At 38.9% G+C, this 20,925-nt stretch overlaps 1 protein-coding gene across 1 annotated transcript in view; it reads right to left on the reverse strand.

Moving 5' to 3' along the window:
• DNTT (DNA nucleotidylexotransferase) overlaps window positions 1-20,466 on the reverse strand; it is a 96,884-nt gene extending 76,418 nt beyond the window's left edge. The window contains exons 1-3 of the mRNA XM_075717859.1: window positions 20,264-20,466; window positions 16,706-16,880; window positions 10,874-10,999 (exon numbers count right to left, since the gene is read on the reverse strand). Coding sequence (XP_075573974.1) covers window positions 10,874-10,999; window positions 16,706-16,880; window positions 20,264-20,466 — 504 coding nt within the window. The remainder of the gene's footprint in view (window positions 1-10,873; window positions 11,000-16,705; window positions 16,881-20,263) is intronic.
• Window positions 20,467-20,925: the final 459 nt, after the last annotated feature.

Below are 20,925 nucleotides of genomic sequence, written 5' to 3' on the forward strand. Positions count from 1 at the left end.
ATGTATTCTACACTGAATAATCAGCCATCATGATAAATGTGTCTGCATATACCAGTACCACTGCTGTTTTAGAGAGATATTATCCCCTTCCTACTAGCGGGAAGGCAGTTTTCAGAAAAGCTGTGTCACCACCATTGCTGAAAAAGACAATCACATGTAGCATTTTACTCAGAGTCTGTTGACAGTCAGTGAGAAAATATAATCAAGCATTTTTATCATTCTAGTTTGCATTTTTCAGTGTTTTCCTGCCTTTGGAAGCTCATTAAGCTGTTTTAAATAAACAATTAAATAGGACTGCATATTCATTATTCCCTGTACAAAATACTGCTTGCAAATGCTGCAATTAATTACAGATCTGTCTTTTTACATAAAAATGCTTTTGACATTCTTTTTGATAAAATCTTTCTGCTTCAAAAAAAGAGAGCAACCAATCTGCAAGTGGAATTGCTGTCTATTGAATATTATAGTCCATATTGAATAATATTCCAGAGGGGAAAAGCACACAAAACTTCTGTATTAGCTGAGAAAAAGCTTGCAATCTATTAGATATCTGGTGAAATCTACTTATGGTGATATAAAAAGGAAAGTTACTGACCCCTTATTTATTCTAAACTTTTGTATTTCTTACATTAAGCACCTTGCCATCTTTTTATCAATCAGATCAATACTCAGATTGCCTGTTTAAAAGGTACTATTTCAACAGGAAACTAAATTTCTAGAGATTTCCAACATGTGGCATTTTTATAATCTCTGGGGTATTCTGCAGGGGCTGCTCTAATTAAATGTGAAAGATAGCTGAGCTACATTTCAGTTCTTTAGTTATTTCAAATTTTCCATCCGTGCCTGAAATTGTGGAATGTATGTTGGCGAGACTTGGACTATGGAAGAATTTGGGGATGGAAAGGAATTCCATATCCCAGAGGGTCAGATACAATGATTTGGTTGAATTATGTTAAAAATGAGGAAGAGGATGGATGTACTGACTGAAATTTTGAAGCTCATTTAATACCTGGTATTTAAGACCTAACCTACCCAAGAGGATGCAATACTGGACCTGATGGTCACCAACGCAAGTGAGCTCACCAGTCACATCAAGAGCGGAGGCAGCCTGGGCTGCAGTGATCATGCATTGGTGGAGTTCACACTCCTGAGGGATATGGGACAAGCGAGGAGTATAGTCAGGACCCTAAATTTTAGGAAAGAAAAATTCCAGCTCTTCAAGGAGTTAGTCAGAAAGACCCCCTGGGAAATGGTCCTCAGGGGAATGGAACAGAGCTGGCAGATCTTTAAGGACACATTCCATAAAGTGCAAGAGCTCTCAGTTTCCAGGTGCAAGAAATCAGGCAAGGAAGAGACCAGCACGGGTGAGTCAAGACCTGCTGGTCAAACTAAAGAGCAAGAGAGAACTGCACAGGCAGCAGAAGCAGGGACAGGTATCCTGGGAAGAGTACAGCGAAGCTGCCCAGTGGTGTAGGGATGGGGTCAGGAAGGCCAAGGCACAGCTGGAGCTGAATTTAGCAAGGGACATAAAGAATAACAAGAAGGGCTTCTACAGGTACGTCAACCAGAAAAGGAAGGTTAAAGAAAGCATACCCCCCCGATGAACAAGAATGCTGACCTAGTATCAGCAGACAAGGAGAAAGTGGAGGTAGTCAACAACTTTTTTGCCTCAGTCTTCGCCAGCAACCTCTCTCCTCACCCTTCCCAAGTCAATGGACCACAACATGGGGACCAGGGGCGTAAAGCCCCTCCCACTGTAAGGGAAGATCAGGTTCAAGACCACCTGAGGAACCTGAATGTATATAAGTCTATGGGACCCGATGAGATGAATCCCAGAGTCCTGAGGGAATTGGCTGATGTAGTTCCCAAGCCACTCTCCATAATATTTGGAAAGTCATGGCAGCCAGGTGACGTCCCTGGTGACTGGAAGAAGGGAAACGTGCCCATTTTTAAAAAGGGAAGAAAAGAGGACCCTGGGAACTACTGACCTGTCAGCCTCACCTCTGTGCCTGGGAAGATCATGGAACAGATCCTCCTAGAAGCTATGCTAAAGCACATGGAGGACAGGGAGGTGATTCAAGACAGGCAGCATGGATTCACCAAGGGCAAGTCCTGCCTGACCAGCCTAGTGGCTTTCTGTGAAGGAGTGACTGCATCAGTGGACAAGGGAAAAGCAACGGATGTCATCTATCTGGACTTCTGTAAAGCATTCGACACAGTCCCCCACAACATCCTTCTCTCTAAATTGGGGGGATACAGATTTGATGGGTGGACTGTTCGGTGGATAAGGAATTGGCTGGATAGTCACATCCAGAGGGTAGCGGTCAACGGCTCGATGTCCAAATGGAGACCGGTGACAAGTGGTGTCCCTCAGGGGTCCGTACTGGGACCAGTGCTGTTTAATATCTTCATCAATGACATAGACAGTGGGATTGAGAGCACCCTCAGCAAGTTTGCAGATGACACCAAGCTGAGTGGTGCAGGGGACATACCAGAAGGACAAGATGTCATCCAAAGGGACCTGGACAAGCTGGAGAGGTGGGCCTGTGTGAACCTCATGAGGTTCAACAAGGCCAAGTGCAAGGTCCTGCACCTTGGATGGGGCAACCCCTGATATCAACACCATCTGGGGGATGAAGGGATTGAGAGCAGCCCTGTGGAGAAGGACTCGGGGGTACTGGTGGATGAAAAGCTGGACATGAGTCAATAATGTGCACTTGCGGCTCAGAAAGCCAACCATATCCTGGGCTGCATCAAAAGAAGCATGGCCAGCAGGTTGAGGGAGGCAATTCTGCCCCTCTGCTCTGCTCTGGTGAGACCCCACCTGGAGTACTGTGTCCAGCTCTGGAGCCATCAGCACAAGAAGGACATGGAACTGCTGGAGAGGGTCCAGAGGAGGGCCACAAAAATGATCCGATGGCTGGAGCACCTCTCCTATGAGACCAGGCTGAGGGAGTTGGGGTTGTTCAGCCTGGAGAAGAGGAGGCTGTGGGCAGACCCTATTGCGGCCTTTCAGTACTTAAAGGGAGCCTACAGGAAAGATGGGGACAATCTTTTTAGCAAGGCCTGTTGTGACAGGACACGGAGTAATGGTATTAAACTAAAGGAGGATGGATTTAGACTGGATATGTGGAAGAAATTTTTTACAATGAGGGTGGTGAAGCACTGGAGCAGGTTGCCCAGAGAGGTAGTGGAGGCCCCATCCCTGGAAACATTCCAGGTCAGGTTGGATGGGGCTCTGAGCAACCTGATCTGGTTAAAGCTGTCCCTGCTCACGGTAGGGGGGTTGGGCTAGATGATCTCTAAAGGCCCCTTCCAACCCAAAGCATTCTATGATTCTATGAATACCATTAATAAAACAAAGTTACCAGTGAGCATTCTGCACATGTAGAAATGCATACTAAAACACTATATTATAAATGCTAAAAATCACAACACTGAAATCAGTACAACAAGATTCTCAACTAATATGAGAACAATTCTTGGAAAAAAATAATAATTAATAATGCCATGCTAGTTTATGCCTGCTGAACAGCTAACCCAATAACTTTCAACATGAATATCAGAGTACATGAGTCCACTCACATTCAGAAAGGCAAAAGAAGCTAATGGTCCCATGCTATGCTTCATACTATCCTGCTCGTTTCAACAAGACTGTCAGAGCAGTTCCATTGCTACTTGCAAAATAGTCTTTAATAACCTCAGTTTAAGACTCTGCGAGAACAGACATCACCAATATATACTACCAAGAAAACATTTCCAATCTAATCTGTTTTATAACGAAAGCATTACAGCTTCATGGACAGGGCACTTGTCTTATTCCCATGCCTACTCCCACTGCTCCTTTGCCATGTGACCTTGAAAAGCTGCTTCAGACCTTAGATATCATAGAATCATTTAGGTGGAAAAGACCTTTAAGATCATCCAGTCCAACCATTAACCTACACTACCAAGTCCACACTAAACCAATCAAGGGTAGACTAGACTAAACCATGTCCCGAAGTGCCACATCTATCCATTTTTTGAACATTCCAGGGATGGTGACTCCACCACCTCTCTGGGCAGCCTGTTCCAATGCTTGACTACCCTTTCCATGAAGAAATTTTTCCTAATTTCCAACCTTAACCTCCCCTGGTGCAGCTTGAGTCCATTTCCTCTTGTCCTATCGCTAACTACATGGGAGAAGAGACCAACACCCACCTCACTACAACCTCCTTTCAGGTAGTTGTAGAGAACTATAAGGTCTCCCCTCAGCCTCCTCTTCTCTAGGCTAAACAATCCCAGTTCCCTCAGCCGCTCCTCATAAGGCCTGTGCTCCAGAACCTTCACCAGCTTTGTTGCCCTTCTCTGAACACACTCCAGCACCTCAATGTCTTTCTTGTAGTGAGGGGCCCAAAACTGGATGCAGTATTCCAGGTGCGGCCTCACCAGCACCGAGTACAGGGGAACAATCACCTCCCTGCTCCTGCTGGCCACACTATTCCTGATACAAGCCAGGATGCTGTTGGCCTTCTTGGCCACCTGGGCACACTGCTGGCTCATGTTCAACCGGCTGTCGACCAACACCCCCAGGTCCTTTTCAGCCAGGCAGCTTTCCAGCCACTCTTTCCAGCCACCTTCCTGCCATTGTTTCCCTTGCTATCTTTCATTTGCTATTAGGGCTATGAACTCTCCAGGGCTTGAGTTGTCTTTTAATGTGTTTGTACAGCATCTCTTATAAAAAAGGCCTCTATCTTACTTGAGCCTGCAAATGCTACTGAAGCACAAATAAAAAAATAGTAACATAACATTGTACAGGTGAACTTAATCTGCCAAAGAGCTAAATAACAAAGTGTGCTAAACCACCAAAAATCCCCAAATGAACAAAAAAAAAAAAAAAAAAAGAAACACCAAACACAAAAAACCCACCCTACATGACACCTGTTGTAGGGCTATTATACTCAGAACAGCAATTTCAGTTAAATTGCTTTTCCTCTCAATCACTGTTTTCTACTTAAAATTTATTTAGTAAATTGTAAATCCAAAGGGTGGGTCCTAGTTTTCATCACATTGCTGTTGCCAGTGTTTGGTGTCCATTCAAAATGGACCAAAGTGATTTTATAGAGATTTAGAATGAACCATCCATTCAAATAATTTTCTTCTCACTTTCCCCTGTGTAAATCCTACTTTCACGTGTCAATGGGAAGAGTCATAGGGCATGTGAATACCTTTTGTACACACAGAGAGAGAAAATAAATACTTTCAGGTGCTTATTTCAAGGAGAATTAAGCAATTTGAGCCAACCTGTAGTGTTGACTAAAGTGATTTCCAAATAAATGAAATTATCCATTTTTGTTTAATCTGATTTTTTTTGTATTTTATTGTTGATATCCGAACTGAAAATCCCAATACTTGCCCAGGTCCAAAGATTTTAACCACATCATCTTACATCAGCTGGAGAAACAAAGGAGTTGAAAGAATGAAAATAACAGTAATAGCATAATGTGCACGATCTCAGGGTCCTTGTACACACACTGTTATTAGAAATAAGTATCTGTTAGCTCCAGCTACTGCTCATATTAACCAATAATAGCAGGCTCATTTCTTACAACAGAAAAGAGTGGTGCTCTTGAGAAGTTTCCATATTTTTTCCACATAACATGAAAGAAAACAAGACAATTGTGGAAGATTTGCTGACAGAGCACAACAATGCTAGTTAGAGCGTCAATCACATAACACTGCAGATAAAAACATACAGTGTAATAAGAAAAATAAAACCTTAGAAGTATATTACACATATTAATATGGCCAAAGAAAGCACCATAGACTTGATATATACATACAAATTTGGGTTGCCAAAAAGTGCAGGTATATTTCTATTCTGTCTGTATTTTAGGGAGCACCCTCCCACTTACCTTAAAAAATGAGAAGAGATATTTCCTCCTTAGACCAAACCACCAGTTTATTTTGGACAGGTATACGCTTCATATACATTTACAAAATTTGCCATTTTTTTGGACTGTCTGGAGAATTTTTACTGAAGTAAGCTATGTCAGTAAGACAGTACATGTTATTAAGGGTATGTATTTAGTTAGTGGTTTTCTACCTACAGAGCTCCCAAGTTCATTATAAAATTCAAGTTGAGGTTCTCCTGAGGTCTTTTGAAAATGAAATAATAATAAATGCTTGAGCCATTGGCACAACACATACATATTTCTGTAGGTACAAAAGAAGAGAAAATAAAAAAGGGATTTTTTTCCCCCCCTTCTAACAGAAAAGGAAACCAGGCATCTTTCCCATGCTAAACATCCACATTCTCATTACCATAAGTAACAGCCAAAGCAGAGTAACATTCAGTAGCATTAGCAATAAGTCTCAGAATCACAGAACCATTTGCCTCTGACTTAATTAGTTTCTTCTGTAAGAATTAAATTGTATTTTCCTCACAGAAGAACGTCTTTCTGGATTTTATTGCAGTCTAGTATTAATATTCAAATCCAACAATCCCTCTTGGGCACAGCAGAATGACTCCATTTATTTTACCACACAAAAACACAATGCAGCCCCTGAGTGTATATTTTCAGTGGGAGAGGGGAAGGAAGGCTAGCTATTTACAAATAAGCCAGAGAACAATATTGTAATATTATGTTCCGCAATAACATTAATGTTCAAGACAAACATAAAGGAAACATGCTAAGGTACAGCCACAGGTGAAACAATTTTCCCTTTTGTTTTGCATCTTTACCCATCTAAACAGCTATGGTTCTCCATGGAGCCAGGGCTCTGGGTTCAGGTGCATTCCTGAATCACCCAAATCAGTAATGCCTGTGGCAGTGGTTCCCAACCTTTGTACCATGAGGCCACAGTATGTGATGCACAGTGACCCAAAGACAGCATGAAGCCCCACAAGTCTGAGGCAGTTGCATTTCTCCTCTATGAACTGCCACACAATTCCACTGTCTCCTCCTTAGCATGCTATTTGACATACTTAGTCTATTCTTCATAAAACAGGCCTTGCTACTACTCAACAGTTCATAAAAAAATAATTTGGGTAGAATTGCCCAAGAGATTATACTGGACATAGTCATGAAACTTTCACACCTGTAGTCCTTGCCAACCCTTCTGTAGCTTCTTCCATGATGTAAAACTGGTTTGTTGCACCTTCCTGTAAGTTACTTTCTGGCTATTACAATAGAAGGAAAACATGGGACATTTGAACACAGAAAAAGCATCTAGTGTGTTAAACCACCACATTGTCCTCATGAGCTGTCATCAAATATCTCTGCTATTTGGTTTTAATAAATGGTCTTTCATGGTAAAATATATACAAAACAGGACTCTAGATTAAAACTGATCACTAATCACCAGTTTCTCCAGAAATCAAGTCTCCAAAAGCGTCTCTCCCGAGAAATCAGCGCACTCAAAAGCCTCGTTGTACACACATCACTGCCTATTAGTGACTGCTTTCCTGCTCTTCTGAAGAGACTAAAAGATATCAAACATGACTACCACTCTTTCTCAAGCATAACTACTACTCATTTGAAAGAGGAATTTGATACAGGGTATCAGGGCAAAGTGCAGTAAAAGGAAGAATCCATGAGTTCATCCAAGAATGCATAAGCAAAAAATAGCTTTATGCCCCTGTTATATGCAAGATCAAAAAACATTATTTTCAAGCTAAGCAAAGAAAACAGAAAATCTGTAAGAAAAAGGAACAACCCTGACTCACAGAATGAAGTTGTTATAACAAAATACTATCATCAACACATAATTCAAGATGGTTTGGACCTAATTTTCAGGATGTATGGCACTGAGCCAGGGAAAAATCTGTCATTTAATGGTTGGCTGCACACAGCACGCACAAGTGAATTATACCAACGCTTCAGTGCATTTGCTAAGTGCTTGCACTGAAAAATCTGTTGGAACACTTTTATCTGAGAACGTGAATTACAGGTTTAATACAAGACCAACAAAACAACAGAAAAACTGAAAATCAGGCTCCTGTGACATTAGGCAGATTAACTGGCAGGCCTCCAGGGAATGGGCCAGCTCTTGCAGTCCATAACCACCCAAGCCTTCAGCTGTCATTGCAAGCTTTGGTTGTGAGGAAAAAGAGCCCTAAGAAGTTACATTATGTATTGGGTCTGGCTGAGATGGAGTTAATCTTTCCCATAGCTGCCCTAATCATGCTGTGCTTCATATTGGTACCTAGAAAAGTGTTGATAACACACCAGTGTTTTCGCTACCGCTGAGCAGTGCTTGCACAGTGTCAAGGTTGTCCCTCCAACATTTCCCACTCACCAATAGGCTGGGGATGGGCAAGATCTTGGGAGTGGACATAGCCAGGACAGCTAACCCCAAATGATATTCCATACCATATCACACCTGCTCAGCAATAAAAGCTAAGAGAAAGGAGGAAGATGGGGGGGACATTCGTTATTACAACATTTGTCTTCCAGAGCAACTGCTACACATACTGAAGCCCTACTTCCCAGGAAGTAGCTGGACATTGCCTGCTGATGGGAAGTAGAGAATGAATCTTTTGTTTTCCTTTGCTTCCATGTGTGGCATTTGCTTTTGCTTTATTAAACTGCCTTTATCTTGACCCATAAGTCTTTTTTCTACCTTATTTTCTCCTCCACCCTCGTCCTGGTGAGGAGGCAAGTGACAGAGCAGCTTGGTGGACACCTGGCATCCAGCCAAGGTCAACCCACCGCACATTACAACTATCAGGATGCAGATGCTAGACAGACTCATATGCATTATCAACTTGTCCAGTACCACCTCCAGAAATAAAATACAGCATGAACTCAGAACAGTTACTCTCAAAGTACGAGGATGAAAAACTGCCACCTTTGTCACTATGAAACCCGATTTCTACCCAGGCTCAGAAATGTTTGATATATAGGATAATGGAAGGGAGTCTCAGTGCTTCTGTCATCTAACTGCCCTGCTTCTAACGCATTCAGCAAATTCATTTATCAAATACAAGTTGTACTCTGACATTAAGACTGCTGCAATGATAAACCTGGAAGTAATTTAGGGACTGCCTCTCTGTGAAATACAGGTATAACAGAAACCACTCAATGAATACGTTGCTGCTATCATAGTTTTCATTTGAACTGAATCTTGGACTAAATTCAGGAGTTCAACAGCAAGAAGACAAACTATAGATTCACTGGAGAACTCAGACTCTGAAAATGGAAAAATAATTTTAAAAGGATCATTAAAAATGGAACTACCTTATTCTAGACCTTTCTGTGCTCAAAATGTTAATGATAATTAAAAATCAACAACTTTGTGCCTTCTAGGAGGTAGCCATTGTACTTTGCTGTTAACCATCACAATTACTTTTAATGTTTTACCTCCAGAATGACTAACAAAAGGTGCTATTACAGAAAATTCAAAGACCCAGACTCCCACATTCCACTGTTTTCAGGAAGTGTAGAACTAAGGCACGCACTTCCTACTTCTCCAAGAAGGTGGGTATTTTACAGAATCTTTGGGTCATAGACATCTTCCCCTACAACAGTGTGTATTCGATATTTGTAAACAGTGAAAAAGAATGACTGCTTTCAAGAGGTTAAATGGTAGCATTCACAGCCTTGTTTTTCTAGTAGGAGGTGGGACATGGTAGCCATTTCAAAAAAAGCAGTTTTGGGAATGTTGGAATCATTGGGGTTGGAAGAGACCTAAGGAGGTCTCTAGTCCAAACTCAGGCTCAAAGCAGGATGAAAACTCAGTTCCCATCAGATTGCCCAAAAAGGGAAAATTTTTTAAATAAGCAAACAGTTTAACCTACTTGAGTACTATAAACACTATTATATAATTGGTATAATTGATGATTATTTCAAAGCATCACTACAAGGCAAAATTTAGGTTAAATTTTATCTGTGCATTCCCAGCTCAAGACATTTTGAATGAAGACATGAATTCCCAGACATTTTAGTATTTACCTTGTATATGGTTTTTATTCTAAAATTACTGATATATGTTCTTATTCTTTTTATATGGATCTTACAGATAATATTTACTTGAAAGATTTGTGTGTATTTATAGACACACAAAGTAAAAGCATAAAAATTATAAATAATGAAATAAATAATAAAACTTTAGGAAGATGAGGAGCTAATTTATGTTATAATTGAAAAGCATGAATGTAAGTATGCCAGATTTATTCAAACTATACTACATTAGAGTCTGTGTTGTCACCGAGTATCTAGAGCCAACCAAGAGGAGCCATTAGGTACGATAATTTAAGAGGAATTTAGATCAGATGACTCGGGCTCTTCACACCCACTGAACTGTGTAATGTTATGAGCATTAAATAGGATATATGACACTCTCTAAGATTTCTATTTAACTAGAAAATTTAAGAGTATTTTCGTCATGTCAAAGTAATTACATTGATCATGCAATCTGTTTTCATAACTAAGCAATTGTGAAAATCTGAAGCTTACAACCACACTTTGAAGAACCGAACACCTAGGCAAAAGAGAAGGCAGCACAATTGTGAAGTACCTTGGACTGACCTAAACCAAACTTTTGCTTATCTTTACTTCCAACTTGTCAAATGAGACTGTGATGAAAGGCTAAAAGACATTTTCAGAATGTTTTTCTATCATTTGTTTTAAAAATTCATGTGTTTACAAGCTATTAGTGTATTTAAAGATCCACTCTATTAAGCTTTCAGCAATACTTAAAGGATGCAATTAAGCTTGCCCCCAATCTTAATTTAAGTATGCCAGATTTATAACTTTTTAAAATTGTTACCATTGTGCTGCCTGTTTAACTCATGAATTTGCTGAAGGTGCCAAAGAAAATACTGATGCAAGTACTGTATTAATTATTTTACTTACATTAGTTTTTATTTCATGGATAGAATAAGTATTACCGTGAATTTCTTGTTGTAGTTATTTAAAGTTGTCTTCCTTTGACATGAGTACTGAGATACTTTGCTTGCAATAAATGATGGCACTTCTGATTCAGGTGTATTCAAAGGAGGCAACTGATCTTGTTCCTAACAAGAAAAAACAAGGGGAGAAGGGTTGGTGAAACACCTGTCAAATAGCTTAAAATCCAAAAAATACATTTCATGAGCCCAAAATACATACCTTTAAAGAGAGTAAGGCAAGAGAATAATAATGCTCCTACCATCTTCCTAGGAAAAACATTTAATTTCACATTGGCTGCATTTACAATACCAGTTTATCTGGTGATTACTGGGATTTTTCATTTTCTACAGTAAGTTCTTGCAGAGAGTTTTCAATGACACTGTCATTTTTTAAAAGTCTCTCTATATGGCAAGTCTTTCTACTACTAGTCTTATTATTGCAGTAAGATTGAAAAACTACAAAGCTTTAAGAGTGGATAAGCTTGAAAGAACAGAGAGTTTTCCCAGAAAACACTAGATGATTCAGTATAAGATCAGGGATGTTAGACCAAGGCAGAGGGTGGGGGGGGGAAGGAAGGAGAAAGTCCCTTAATTCCTTTGCTTTCATTAAAAGTGCCCAAATCTGAAATACTTTGGAAACACCCAAAATGTTCTCAGCATTTCTGTGTATTTTTTGCTATTTGTCATTTTGTCTGAAAACATTTGGCAGATTTGTCAAAAATGTATTGCATTGCACTATCCCAAAGCCGCAGGGAAATGGTTCAACAACAACAACAAAACGTATCACCAAGATACACAGAGAAAATTTTCACCCCAATAATGGAATGATGAGCCCTTTCTTCCCTGTATCCAAAGACATGCAGACATAAAGCTAGCATTTGTGCTAGGCAAACCTATAAATATGTGTATGTGCCTTCACAACCCCCCTCCATATAATTTCATGCTAAATTGCCTTTGTGTTTGATACAGAGTACTTAAATAACAGTATTCACACACACAAAAAGAACGCATTTGCTTGCACAGCTGAAGTAGTGAATTATATGGCAGTTTTCATAGTATACACTGAAAGGAAGGAAGGTATTTTATGTGAGACCACTCTTGGGAATAACCGAAATGGGTTTCAGCCAGGATCAACAGCAAAACTCATCCACTTTTGCACACATTCATGAATTATACTTTAAAATTGATTTTAAATCACATAAACTATGATTGATTACAGCTAATATACTGCTTGAAATGATAGTGCCAGCTGCAAAGACTGTGAAGAAACATTACCGAATAGAATATATAATAAGCTATTATCTTCATTACGACATAGACACACAAAGAACAATAGCCCTACATGTAGAATTACCTGGCATTGTGGATGAGAAGAAAATTAATGCAGAAATTCTATGTGTTTAAAAGGGTGACAGACTGGCACATAAACCTCCTGTTCCTGCCTTAGCAAAGATATTTGAGCATTTTTCTTAATCAGCAATAGTTATGCTTTTAATTAACAGGACTTGATTATATATAAAAACAGAGGAAACTTTGGCTAGAAATCAGCAAAAACATCTAGCAAACAGTAATTACTATAGTCTGATTTGTAGGGAATATTATGATGTCTGTATGAGAACTAAAGAGATGATCTATCATCAGCAGAACATAAGAACAGGATTGATACTGCTTTTTGGTATGAAGACCAGATGGGATAAAATCATTTGTACAGATTATGGGACAAACCTAAAGTTTCATTCAGTAGGAATTACAGTGTAGAACAAGCAGTCCTGGAAACTCACACTACCTCAAAATAGTTTATAGTACTGGGAAGAAACAACTACAGATATGAGAAAAATGTAAGCATTAAAATTCCTTTTTTTTTTTTTTTTGCAGATACCTCCACTACATTAAAATGAAGTTATGGTAAACCACACAGAGGCAACCACTGAAAAATATCCAAATGTGTAGGCTACTTAACTGCTAGAGCTAGTCAGAGTTTGTACCCCATATCCAGGCTGCAGTAACAGTGAATGTCACTGCCACTCCTTCAGTGATATTTTCCACATGGCATAAGTAGGAAAAATCAGTCTGTACCACTAACATCAGTTTGTACAGCAGAGACGCTTAGTTGCAGAACTCACCTTGTAGGGGACTACTTTGCTCTTTGTCAAACTGTTTTTTTAATACACAAACAAAGAAGTATAATGACATAGAGAAATAACGAAGAGAGAGAGAAAATAGAGCAGTGAATAAGGTGTGCAGATACTAGAGACTGCGTCAGGCCACATTATTCCACAGCCAGCACCTTTGTAAAGTCCAGACAGCATTGATCAAATAATAAAGTCTGCTGATATCCAGCATTTTATGAAGAGAAGGCAGCCAGTTTATAAGTTTCATTTTATTTTCTGGGAAACTCTGACTGTCAGTATGAAGGATTTCTTTCCATTAGTAAGAGCCTCTCTCTTTCACGAAGCAACAGAATGAGACACTCCAGAAAATGTTAAATATATGAGTTGCCTGTCACATGATATGGCAAGGGATCAAAAGATGCAGTACTTCGTTTTTCTAATGTGGAGGGAAATCCTTTGTTCAAGGAAATAAATCTCTTTCCCTTTCTAAAAAAATAACTAACTTTTGGGTTCTGACTGAGAAAAAGGCAGAAGAGATGCAGTCACAGCACAGTTCCTAATGCTGCTGAGGATGCCAACCCACTTATGGTTCTCTTCCTTTCTTTTTATCCCTCTGAAAGCCTCCCATTTGCCTCTTTCTTTTCTATTACCCAGGAAACAGTACTACTTTCTAGCATGTGGGGATGCCCTTGCTTACATATTATTGTCCATGCCCTGCTGTTGTCCAGAATACCCATCTGCTTGTGGTGGGAAGGGTGTGTCTGGACAAAGGCATTCCTTTGCCAGAGAAATATTTTTATTTCCCTTTTAAGCGGATGTTTGGCTACCACACTTCCATAGCCTATTAAATTAAATGATGGGTATTAACTATAAAAGTCAACTGTTACCGAATGAATCAATAAGAATTCAGACCATCTTAGATCTGGTCACCCAACCTTTTATACTCTATAAATCACTAACAGCAGAGCATCTCTCGGATCATTCGCAACCACAGAAAGATGTACTTTAGTGACAACTGTAATTAATATGTTAGCTAATGGCCTGTAACTTTGACTTTATTCCCTTTGTTTTGCATGGAGAAGGACATTTCTTTTTAGTACTGCATTAAAATAAATGTCCTAAATGAAGAACAACTTTCCAAATAGGCTACTGTAAGATCTGAAAGATGAAATCTTACTGTTATTGATATTAATGGGAATTTCATCACTAATCTACACGTAGACGAGATTTCACCCAAAACATTCCCCCACTGCAATCCATTCCTCTTACCTCAAAGCCTTCATGATGTAGCCTGAGTTCAAGGTTTGCTAATTCACTTCCATTTCACATTTTACAAGACTGACATAATGGACCAAATTTGTCTTCAGTGAAACTCCAATTATATTACACTATGTATGAGTATGGTCTAGTACTTAAAAAGAAAATTAACTTTTACTTCAATCCTTCTTCATTTCTCAAGGCAGAAAAAAAAATTATGGTGATACTGCAACAATAAAATTATTTTTTAAGTTTGCTGAACTTCTGGAATCCTTTCTCTTCCTTCCTTGTCTGCTTTACAAAAATATTTATTAGTTTAGAACCACTATATAATTAAGACTGGTCTTAACTACAAGCTTTAAAGTTAATGGTAGAGCTGTAACTGGCTTGCTTATTGCAGTCTACATTTATTAGCATGAAATTTTTATCTTTCAATAAAAGCAGAAGCTCTTACTTGCAGAGCCAGTCTCAAAGTATAATAATGATCTCCTGATGGTGCTGCTACCTTTTTCAGAAGTATCTGCTCCAGCAGTATTCCAAAAGGACTTTTATATATAAAAGAAAACTGAGACAATTCAACTTGCAGTAGCCTTCTCATTGATTGTTAAAAAAACAAACAAAAAAACCAGTAAGCTTCCACATTGTTGGAGACATTTTGGAGAAAGACAAAGGCATTTCTTGCTTTGAAAAGAAAAAAAAAAACCAAACTTCTATGAAAAGATATTTTCTGAGATACCTGAATCTATAGGTCTTCACGCACTACTGAAATTAAGAACATACATAAAGGGTAATTTGGTTTACTTTCAATCCTAATGTGAAACTCTAGGCAGATTTCACAGTCTTTTGCTCACATTTTGGGTTTATTTCTTGTTCAGAGAACTTCTTTGCATTCCCAGTATTTATATTTTTATGACTTGTTTGCCTGTGAGATTACATAATGCAGTAGTTACAAGGTTTTCAGGTTTTTTTCTGGTTTGCATTAATTTCTTTGGTCTATTCTCCCTCCAGCAGATTTACTGAAAATATTAGAAAAATACTGCAAAAATACTTCATTGGAAGGATTGTGAATATAAACACATATTCTGTCATGGAATTATGCTGAGTCTGAGAGCGACAGCTCCATCTGGTGTATTCACTCCTACCCCCTCCCAAAGCGTTATTAAACAGTAATTCTTATATATAAAATTCTGGAAAATAGTTTCTGGCAATGAAAGGTGACTGGAAAAATTAATCAGGAGCTACAGTTTTTCCCTCATAATCTAAACATCAGGATGAAGAAGCAGCCAACAGTACAATATTGCTGTTAACCATTCAGGCATCCTCTGCCTCAGAGGAAGGTACGTGCTGCAGACCCTGCCGTGGTCCCAGTGCTCATGGGTTTCCCAGTTACCATTTTGCAGTGGGGTCACAGTTCACACAGAGCCTAATCCAGACCCTCAGAAATCAGCAGGAATCCCTCAATTTACTTCAGAGAGCTTTAGATCAGACTTGTAATTCTCTTGAATTAATGTATGAATTCATTTCTTCACCGGCGCACATTAAATCCATCACCACGAGACCCGAGTGCGTGCAGAACAAGCGAACAGGTTCACCCTGCCGCAGCGCAGGGTCTATTTCATGGCCCAGTGGCACGTGCTGTCGTCGCACTGTGCACAGCGCGCCGGGCGGCCCTGCCACACCCCAGTCCGTACTGGGGGTATTGAATACCTCCATTTCACACTACGCTCCCATTTCAGAAATTAGCACATAATTTTGTCAGATATAGAAGAGACGAAAATATGTCATCATCCATTGCTTCAAGGTCAAACACCATTCACCAAATAATCAGCCTGCCATTCACAATATCCGCTGACTTACAGCTCCTATTGAGAGATAATACAATATAATAAAACCTTTTTTTTCTTAGCACAGTTTTATTTGATGGTGCCAAGTTTGTAAATGCATGTCCACAGACTGCAGCAGCCTTCATTTCACAGTTCCTTCAAGGGCCCAGCAGCAATGGTTTTCATATTTTTGTATTATTTTAAAGAGGCAAGGTATTCTATCAGCAGCCCGTTAAAAAGCACTGCTTTCAGTGGGACATTTACCATGATGCTGAAGTATTTGTGGAAATACCACAAGTACCACAACAACAGCAAGTGCTTCACTGATGGATATTTGCCCTTTAACAGAACCCTTTTTTTTTTTTTTTTTTTTTTTTTTTTTTTTAACAGGAATGATGTATATTACCAGTTTGTAACATGGTAACTTACCATTACCAGACACTGACAGAGAAGGTATGGAAGGTCTTTTTAATCTATGAAAACTGTGTGAATTATTCATAAAAAATTTAGGGAAAAACCCTTTCAAATTCAAAAATTGTGTCACAACACAAGTATATATGTTTTTAGGTAAAAAAAAAAAAAAATAACCACAGTCATTCATTTTGAATGTCACTGTATTTGCACTGAAGGATCTGTCTTACCATGAGACGATACTTCATTTCTGAATCAACTGGTCTTCCCGCTTCCATGCAGGCTGTGAACCAGGAGATATCCAGTAGTTCAAACCTGGAGCTGTCACCCACAGCCTGTCCTCTCAGCCAGTCCAGCACCTCCGGGTAAGAGTTGTTCTCAGCCACAATATGAGTGACAGAGTCACTGTCAAGTACACAAAAAGAAGCTTTCTTTTTTTCCTGAACCCAACTGTACACAGATACAGAGCTGCTATTTCCACATTTATTTACCATGCACTTCCTGAAAATTGTAGTATATATTGTACGTTAGGATGTGGGAAGCAGTTGCGTTTTCATATCACAAAATATCTATTCCAGCCACTGAATCTGCTTTGAGGAAAGACTTTAGACTGACAGCTCCTCTAAGTGCAGCATTTTCTTTCTTTCATCATCATTTGCCTTCCATAAGACACTATCCTGTTACACGGGTTTTTTTAACTCTGCAAATATTTGGCTTGCACAAGCAGTACCATAATGAAAAGGCTGCTTTACGATACCTGACAGCTCCTTCCCAATATTCCTGATGAACAAGTGAAAGCTTTACAGTATTAAAAAGTCTGTTAACAATAATTCTTTAAAGCTTTACAGCTAGTAATATCTTTCTGTAAATTTAACTTTTCTGTACTTACATTAAGCTCTTTACATATGTCATTGTCAAATGTTCATGACTTAAATCTTATGAATTATGCACTCCTTCTAAAGACCACTTCCTTGCTACTAAGAGGCCAGTCTCTTACAAAACTGACAGTTTAGTGAATATAAAATTTACAGATTGACTTATTGTTCAATAGATTATATCATGTACATTGCTGAAAAATACAATAGCACAAAGGTTATTACGCTAAATTTGGGTTGATGTACTAGAATAACATTGGAAAGGATCCCATGATAGTTCATTATTAAAAAGACACAGTTCTGCACCTTCCACAGGAAAATAATGCACAGAGACAAAGTTATGTTTCAAGAAAAAATTACATACATACTTCGGATGATCTGTAAATTTCTGCCTGGCCTGCTGATGCGCCTCAACAAGTTGAGAAAACTACTAACTTAGTAGGAAACTTGGAGTGATTCCTAGCATACTCCCTCCACCCACCCCCCAGGAGGGTGCTGTCGCCCACAAAGACAACAGGTAAAGGAGGAAATTCTTCATTTCCATGAAACCTGTAGGACCTCGGTATGTGTGAAATACATGCCAAAATTAACTGATATCAGTCAACAGATTCCTAAACGTCTTTGGGGGAAGGCACAGAGTCATTATTTGACTTAGTTTTTACAGAAACACGCCTAGAATTGGAACATAAATTGTCCTGATAGCAGCCACCTCCATTTGCAAGCCTCTGCAACCTCCTGCTAGCCCATGCTGGTGACAGCCTTGTGCATATACAGTAAATTTCAAATGGACCTGACAGATTGCTTTGCAGTCCTTCTGTAACACCTAGACAAGTTAAGCCATCTACCTGTCCAAGCAGACAGGGCTCCACTGGTAGAGATAGCTGGTTAGTAGGGACTTTAAAAACGATGTGTGCTAACTGTTAAAGACTGCACAACCTTGCAAAGCAAACTACTTTCTAGGAGACCAACAGAACCCCTTGTGACTATCCTTGTGACCCTGATTCGTACCAACAATCACCGATTTCATTAAATCGCCAGGTAGCAATGACAAACACTGGAGTGACCCTCACATAACTCTCCAATGCACTCTAATGTACTATATTTTGGATATATAAGAAATGTATTGAATGTACTATACTTCAGAAATATGCAAACTGTCATGGTATAGCGCAATTTTTTTCTCTCCATTTTGTGCAACTTGTAGAGCAGAGTCCATTAAAAAAAATCCCAAATTATTTTAATCTAAAAGATTACAAATCTAGGTTAGGTGAATCTTGATGAAATATTATTAGTATTTAATACTGCCAGGTTCTACTTTAATTAAACTGTCACATCTTTGCTTGACTAAAAAAAAAAAAAGATTCAGTTAGAGACACAGAACTTCTGTTTCCTGTGGTTTATTTCACTTTATATAAAATATTCATATGTAATGTATTTGTACCAAGCTGCAGATCTGGGAACTTTGCCATTGCTATGCTCGCAGAAGCAGTTTAGCTGCTGTGCACCAGTTTCCTCTGGTACCTGTACAGCTGTGCTTTTTTCTTGGCACAGAGAGTAACAAAGTTAGCATTTCTGGCATTTTCAAAAACAAAAAACAACAGTTAAATAGTTCTGTTTCATCCAGGAGCAGCTAAGCTGTTAAACATGTATGTTAAACATAACACCTGCCTTGCATACAACTTCCAGGAAGTCTGAAATATTGGCAATAAATAGCTGTGTGTCAAAGCAGCCCAGATAAAGCCTCTACTCAGTCCTCAATGCATTGTTAATGTAGGATTCAGAACAGCCCAGTTCATTTCTTTTCCCTGAGAATTCAATTAGTTTTGTATCAGACGCTAATTGCCTACTTCTGTTCAATACCTGCTTGAATCTTGCTTTACAAATTATTTCATCCTCCGTTCTTCCTCAGGCTTTCAAAGTTGATGGGATTGAAAAATCTGTGGAAATGAGCTTTTATAGGGAGGACCCAGTTGTATACTATCTGCATACAGATACAGAGAAATGATCAATACTTGGTTTTCTTCCAGCTTTTCAGAGAATCTACATAATGATGTAGCTTTCAGAAAACTGCATAATGATATAACTAGCACTCATGAAAAGCACTATTTGGAGGAAGGCTTCCTTCAAAATGAGTTGGCTTATTGAAACACCACCAGTCAAATCTGCAGCCGGAGTACATTTTCACCCTGAAATGCTACATCTATGGTATTTTATTCCCAGGTTTTTTCTCCAGTGCTCTTCCAGATTGTACCAAAGTGTAAGCCAGTAAGTTTGAGGCTCACATCAGTGTATAACTCACAGGAAGATTAAATATTAGAATATCAGAGATGTTTTAGAGAAATGTCCCCTGAACCCATCACATTTTCCATTCCTTTATATTTAACTTCTTTTCATTTCAGGAATTGGCCATCAAATTTAGATTAATCTTAACCTGACTTGAAGGGGGAAATAAACAATGGCTGATTTAGATCAGCTGAAGACATGACATGATTCATTGATTCCAGTGAGACTACGCAAATGCATAGAAACATCTCCCATGAAAAACATTTGCGAGTTCACATCTTACATTTTGTATTTTCCATGTGGGAAGCAGCACACTGAAAGAAGCAGACACATTAAAATTGACACTTAAGATAAATTAGAACCACAGATTTTAGAAGCAAAAAATTAGAAATTTTGCTAATGTTTGTGTTCTGCCTGCTCTCTGCCCAGAAGACAACAGAAATAAACCATGCTTTAGGAACACCCATTGAAACCCTAAAGTATCTGTGTAGTGGGAAGAGCAAAGTACATCCACTAAATACAGAGGCAAAAACTTCAAACACAGTCAGTTGTATGACTGCATTTATTAAATTAGAATGCTTCAAGCAGCATTATTACATGTTACTTCTACACATATAAACATTTTCCTACCTTAGCTCACTTTCTACTCTGAAACCTTTTCTTCTTGCCAGCTCCATCAGAAACATCCTTCTGGTCGTCCCCATCTTCCTCTGCATAATAAAAATCACAAACTTATTGAACTTTATTTCATAACTGCAGGAAAGGTTTGGGGACTGCATCACTTTCTGTCTCTTCCTCTGGGAGAATACAGCTGGAGCTCTGATCCTATCCATAATGCAAGGTAGAAGTGTTTTCACTTGGGTAAAAGGGAGATAACATGCTTTCTGCCAGGCAGCAGCTGTATTTAATGTCACCACCCATTGAAGTAATTTTCTTCTGTTTCCCCTCTGAAATCAAAACCAGGTGCTACACAAGCAGTAACATCACTTGCTTTCTATCAGCTGGGACTTCTTGCACAGAACTACTCCAGACAGGTGCAAATATGCTTTCATTCCTTAAAACAGCCATTACTGATAGAGACTTTATCCAAATAATATTGACCATAGCAAAATTATCTCAAAATATCAACCAGGTCTTCAGCGGGTTTAATGGCCCAGTTCCATCAATTTCTGCTTTCAAACCTTTTCCAAATCTCACTTTTCCAAATTGCAGGACACATTAATTTTCAGTTTATTTAAAAAATAATAATAATTCTTCCTGTTGTTAGCTAGGAACTATGTCTTAGATACAAC

This window comes from Pelecanus crispus, chromosome 10, assembly GCF_030463565.1.
Source record: "Pelecanus crispus isolate bPelCri1 chromosome 10, bPelCri1.pri, whole genome shotgun sequence".
Classification (NCBI taxonomy): Eukaryota; Metazoa; Chordata; class Aves; order Pelecaniformes; family Pelecanidae; genus Pelecanus; species Pelecanus crispus.